Here is a 6,488-nt window from a genome sequence, read left to right on the forward strand (position 1 = left end):
GTACTTGGGTGCCTGATGGCTGGGCTCTGATTTAAACACAGGCAAGCACAGGCTTCAGAATGCCAAGGCTCAGATGACTGTGGCCCAGCCCTTCCCATCTATGGTGCTGGTCCTGTGGCAGCTCCCCCAGCACTCACTTCCCCTGGAGAGGGAGAGCGGAGGTGTCTGGGGACGGACTTAGTCTGGAGCCTGCAGGAAGGCTGGACACCAGTGTCACCCCTCCAGGCGGAGTGGAGGAAATGGAGCGAGGGTAGCTGACAGAGCTGGCAGGGCTCCAGCCCCCTGGGGCCAGCACAGCGCTGTTAGCCTGCCTGCCTGGGTCTCTCCTTGGCCTTCCAGCTGGAGCCCCACGGACCTGTATCCTGTTCCAAGAGGCTCCTCAGACCCAGCAGGACCAGAACAAAACAGGGACTCTATCTCAGCCAACCCTCAGAGGGACTAACAGCGTGGCTAGTGGGGCTCCTAAGACCTTGGCCAGTCCCCACAACTTCTGCCCCTGCCTCCCTGTGTTCCACCTGCAGCAGGGCGCCCCGTGCTCACAGAGGGTCCAGAGTCATAGACTCTTCTGGATTCATGGTTGCCCAGGGCCCCTCTACTCCAGTACTTCCCGGCATACTTCACTCTTGCCCCCTTGCTCCCTCCATATGTCAAAATCCACCCCTGCTTGGAGGCCGGCTCCAGAGTCCCTTCCCCGAAGCCCAGCCAGGTCCTCTCACCACCTTTGAACTCCTTCTGTGGTTTGTTAGGAGCTCTTCCACCTTCTACTTCATAGTAGCATCGCTTGTCAGCAATCGATAGGATATAAAATTCTCGGGGACATGTTCTTGCATCCTCAACAGAGAGAACAGTGCCCGGGTCACATGGGGGTCCAGTCACTGATGGGTGTGTAGGTGACACAAATACCACATGGAGCAGTTAGAGAACTCCACGAGATGGTATATGGAATATTTAAAAAAAATTTTTCACTTTTATTGTAGCAAAGCATACACAACATGAAATTTACCATTATAACCATTCAAAAATTTTTGGAGGGGGAGGTAATTAGGTTTAATATTTTAATTTATTTTTTAATGGAGGTACTCGGGATTGAACCCAGGACCTTGTGCATGCTAAATGCTAAGCATACACTCTTCCACTGAGCTATACCCGCCCCCCTCATTTTAACTATTTTTAAATGTTCAGTTCAGTGGTCTTAAGTACATTCTCATTGTTGTGCAACCATCGCCACCATCCATCCACAGAACTTTTTTTTGTCATCCAGACCAAAATTCTGTCCCCATTAAACCCTAACTCCGCATCCCCTCTTCCTCCCAGAATGGCGGCCACCATTCTACTTCCTGTCCCCGTGAACTTGGCTGTCCTGGGTACCTCATCTAGGTGGAATCAAACGACACTCGTTTCTTTTGTGTCTGGCTCATTTCACGCAGCATAACGTTTTCAAGGTTTATCCATGCCGACATGTATCAGAATTACATTCCTTTCTGAGGCAGAATCATAGAATTTTAAAACATTTAAGTTTGACCAATTGAGTTCCGTCCTTCATTCTTGACATTTAAAAGGAGACCTCATGTTAGAGGCAGAGCTGGAGCAAGAAGCCAGGTCTCTCAACTTTACTTGTCTTCTCCTGTGGGCACGTGCGGCACCCACGGGACCTAGTGCTGGGTGCACATGGGTGCTGGATGAGCCCAGGTTCTAGCCTGCGGTAAGTGTATATACAGGCAGTGGAGGCTGCAGGCCCTACCGAGCAGGCGTGGAGAGAAGGGGGAAATGAGTGTGGGCAGGAGCTGCCCCCCAGGGTGGGTGGACCCGCAGATGACAGCCCTGCTTTGCAGTTCCTTTGAGAAGCACAGTCTGCGGTCTGCAGTTTTGCAAATCTTTCCACCAGGCCTGTCTTCAATCCTGGAGTGTGTGACCATAGCTCATCTTGTCTCTTGTCACTGCAGAGAACGGAAGCCTCCCTCGATGGAACTTAGGACGGCGAGAGCAGCGCTCCTCCCTGGGAGGCACCCGCATTCCGAGAAGAGTAGATGATGCCTGTATTCCAAGAGTTCTGTGCACTTATTTATGAACTTGCCCTGCTCCCACTGAACGCAGCAATTCCTCAGGCCAAGCCACCAGTTCTTAAATCCATCCTAACTACATTCATGCTGGGTACAAAGAGACCGTTGAGGGGCTGGTTAATTTCCCACGTGGCCCGCCTCCCACCAAGTCGGAGCACCCTTGGGAGTGGAGAGCAGCAGCAGGGGGTTCAGAGTAAACCGGCCATTGGGATATTTTGAAACTTGAATATTTTGTCTTGTACAGGATAAAGACCTTCTCCAGATACCCTCACACACAGAAACCTGTTCCTGTGTTGTAGTCAATTACGTCTAGGGAACCGCCTGGCTTAGAGGCTGGTTTTTCTCTTTGCCTTTGGTCCTTCAAAGGTCTGTGGTTCCAGCCAGTCCTTGTTCCTTGGAAGAGCACAGCATGGCCCGGACAGTGGCACCCTGTCCCCTCTGTGACCTCGCCTGCCACAAATGGGAAAACAGAGCAGCTTGGGAGCAACCCCTTTGAGATGCCAACTTGAAGACCAGGTTCATTCTGGGCAATGCACCAAACAGAAGATGAAGTTGGACAAAGCACAGGTGTTCTTAGGCTGTTTTTCTATTCTCTTTTTTTGTTTCCTCTGCCATGCTGAAGGACAGGAAGATGGTCACTTCCAGCAAATTATTTTTAATAGGAAAATGAAGTGCATATTTTTCTTACTAATTTTTTTTTTATTTATTCCTTGCTGAAGAAATGGTCTCCCTAGGTCTTCACAGGTTTCTCATGTTGTCTTGAGCGGGTGGACCAGGGGCTGCGGCCATTCTGCAGTGGGATTGCATTAGTGAGCACACGTAACCCAAACCACTTCCCTTGTCCTCCCCAGCGACACGGTCGCAGGGACCCTGCAGGGTGTTGTATTAAATAAATTTGATCTTTACTCTTCACAGACCTGTGAGATGTCATCTTCTGAGAGGACACATGCGTACAGAGCACCTGTCGTGCTTGGGGACTCCCTAGACCATTGGAAGTCACAGAGAGAAGCAGGCAGGTCCTATCAGCAGGCTGTCTTGTTCAGGCCAGGGCCTCTGTGCCCTCACTGAAGTCAGAGGTAGTCTGAGTCTCAAACACGGAGTTATTATGTCCACTGGCTGGGGCTTCAGTGTTTGTCTCCCAGCTGAAGACTGCTAGGCTGTTGTCAGACTGAACAGAAAACAATAACCAACATGCCCCAAAATCAGGATGCCCAGTCAAATTTGAATTCCAGATGAACAGCAAATAGTTTTTGATTATAAGTATGTCCCATGTGACATTTGGGACATACTTATACTATAAAACTATTCCTTTACCTGAAGTTCAGATTTAACTGGGCATCTTATATTTCATCTGGTAATCCTACTGGCAAAGCACCCTCCCACCCCTCCAAGCCTCAGGACCCACCCTGCCCTGTGGCCTCAAACCAGACCTCACCGTCCCACAGGCCAGGTCCCCATGACAGCACCACCCTATTGGGTCTGAAGGCAGAGATCTGAGTGTGGGTCCTGGCTCTGCCAGCTCATAGCTGCAGAAGCTTGAAGGAGCCTCTTAACCTCTGCGCTTCAGATTCTTCATCTCTAAAATGAAGAGGTTAGACTAATGGTTCTTAATGTTTGGAGGCTTCAGCCTCCTTTCAGAATATGTATGACTGAAACAGTATGCTGTACACCAGAAACTGACACAACATTGTAAACTGACTTTAATTCAGTTTTAAAAAATGATGGAAGGTATGGGCACACACAATGTTGTATCACAGAGATGTTATAGTTTCCCAGTTTTGAGGGCCATGGACTTAGGGTGGAGACAAAATCAAAGTGTTAGACAATCTCTAACAACCTTAGTCTGACAGTCGACAGTCGATGGTTTCGTGAGAGCCCAGAGTCCCCGTGTCAGCTGCTCAGTCCATTGCTGCCACACCAGAGCAGGGCCATTTCTGTGAGAGCTGGGAAGACCCTGTTCGTACTCCTTATGGCTTATTTTTTATGGAGCATAAGTGGGTCTTTAATTATATTCCCCTTGGTCTTTATATGTCTGTGGAGGAAACCACATACACAGGGGTCTTTGAGTAGATTTAATGGCTAAGAGCCTCTCTAAACCCAGGATCCTGGTTCTGCTGTCCTAACCCAATGGCATCAGCAAGCACCTAAGCCCCAGCTCATCACTTAACAGGAGCGACCGTCCCTCACCACTTCCAGGAGTGGACATTTTCTCCGCCGTAGAGCTTGTTAGAGCGCCCCCTCGTGTCCTCACGTTGTAATCAATCATGAAAGACTAGACCACTTAGAACGCACACAGTGGAATTTTTTCCCCTCTCCTGAGGAGCCACAAGAGGTCAGCCACCCAGTTCATAAATACTGAGCGCTCCATCAGCATGAACTGATTAACTGAACCCTCAGTCCCTGACAGACTCACGATGGGTGAAGTGGCTCCAAGATCAACATTCATTCATTCAAGCAGTGGTTTTCCACCAGGCAGCGCCTGGAGACATTTTTAGTTGTCATAACTGGATAGGGTGCTACTAGCACGTGATGGGTAGAAGCCAGGGATGCCGTTAAATACCCTGCCATGCACAGGACGGCCCCCATGGCAAAGAAATACCAAGTCCAAAAATGCCAATGTGCCAAGGCTGAGAAGCCCTTCCTTGAACCAGCCACTATTCACTTACTCAACAAGCTTGTATCCGTCGTGCTCTGTTTTCCCGACACTGTTAGGAATAGGAAGATTAAGAATCACGTGGGCCCTGCTCTCCCGTACAACCCAGTAGAGATACAGGTGAGTAGAGAGCCAGTTACAACAGCGGGACAAAGGCTGTGATGGAGAAATTCAAAGCAAATGGGGGCACAGAGAATGGTGTCCTCAAGGAATAGCAGGAAGACAGCCTATCATCCCTGGGTCCTTTCCAGCCCTATGATTCAATCAGTTCTCTTCAAAAAGCCACAGCTGTCCCCTGAGAATTTCTGCCAGGAATCCCATTGGCCTGACCCAGTCTTTGAGAGTCTTAAGATGTTCCCCCAAAGTTGCTCAGCCAGAACTCACCTCCTGAACACAGTTGTGTTGAAGATTCTCCACCAGTGTCATTAGCATGTTGGAGAGAAAACCTCTACCAGAGGTCAGATTCAGCCCTTGCTCAGGGCCTTGAGGCTCAGGTGAAAAGATGGACTGGATGCCCCGCTGCCTCCACAGCTGAGGTCCCCAGAGGGCATTGGGGTAGGTCATGGTATCTGTGAGCCCCCTGAGTATGGGTGCAAAAAGTTGTGAGTACACAATATTCTGGGAGAGAGTTCATAGCTTTTACCAATTTCTCGGAGACATGATCCAAAAAAGGGTGAAGAACTATGAAATCATTAAAAACTCTTGTGTTCTCCAGACGATTCGATGTCAGCTGAAAACCCAGAAAGAGTGGTCAACTCATTTCTTACCGAAGGGTCTACTTCATGGACAGTTTTAAGCCCACTGTCCCAAGAGGGACTTGGCTTGTCTTGGAAAAACTGCTCAGAATGAAAAAATAAATGGTGATTTCAGTGTTAAAAAGAGATAGCCCTCATTTCTCAAGTGTAATAAGCTATTAGACTGTTTTGGAAGGCCCAAGGAATAGGCAGTAAATATTTCGAAAAGCTTCAGAGTCCAAAGTATTTCTGAAGCCTGAATTGTCCCTTCATACAGATTTCATAATTCAGTGGGAAGTAAATCTTTGTTTCAACATGAACTTTGACAACAGAAGAGAAAAATTGTTTTCATGTTCACAGAGGATGAAGGATACTGGGAATAAGAACAATTCTTAAAAGACAAGTTGGAACATGAGATTGGCTACCGGGTGTCCCTGAGACCTTGGAGAGTTCACACATCCTGGAGTCCTTCTGTCAAAGAAGGTGTTAGTTTGCTGAGGCTGTTGTAGCAAATTATCACAAACTATGACATGAAGCAGAAGAAATTTATTCACCCACAGTTTTGAAGGCCAGAAGTTCGAAAGCAAAATGTCAGTCAGGCCATGATCCCTCCAAAGTCTCTAGGAAAGAATCCTTCCTTGCTTCTTCTAGCTTCTAGTGTTTGCTGGCAATCCTCGGTGTCCCTGGCTTGCACCGCACCACGTGAAGCCCCGCCTCGTTGTCACGTGGCCTTCTGCCCTATGCATGAGTGTCTGTGTCAGCACATGGCCTTCTCATAGCGACACCAGTAATTGGATTCAGGGCCCAATCCTAATCCAGTATACCCTCGTCTCAGCTAATTACACCTGCAAAGGCCCCATTTCCAAATCAGCTCACACTCTGAGGTTCCAGATAGACAGGAAGTTTCGTTGGGGCGGCGGGAGGGAAGGGACCACCGTTCAACCCAGTACAGAGCGAACTGGGCAAGATGACCTCATGATCTCGCAGCTCTGACCTTCCGTGTTTCTAAGACACTCATGTAACTAGAAAGTTCTGACAACG

At 48.7% G+C, this 6,488-nt stretch overlaps 1 protein-coding gene across 1 annotated transcript in view; it reads left to right on the plus strand.

Annotated features, from left to right (window-relative positions):
• PECAM1 (platelet and endothelial cell adhesion molecule 1) overlaps positions 1-2,972 on the plus strand; it is a 48,107-nt gene extending 45,135 nt beyond the window's left edge. Inside the window, exon 16 of the mRNA XM_010983982.3 lies at positions 1,944-2,972. Within this exon, the coding sequence (XP_010982284.1) occupies positions 1,944-1,973 (30 nt within the window). The 3' untranslated portion in view covers positions 1,974-2,972. The remainder of the gene's footprint in view (positions 1-1,943) is intronic.
• The last annotated feature ends 3,516 nt before the right edge of the window (positions 2,973-6,488 follow it).

This window comes from Camelus dromedarius, chromosome 16 (genome assembly GCF_036321535.1).
Source record: "Camelus dromedarius isolate mCamDro1 chromosome 16, mCamDro1.pat, whole genome shotgun sequence".
In the NCBI taxonomy this organism is placed as follows: domain Eukaryota; kingdom Metazoa; phylum Chordata; class Mammalia; order Artiodactyla; family Camelidae; genus Camelus; species Camelus dromedarius.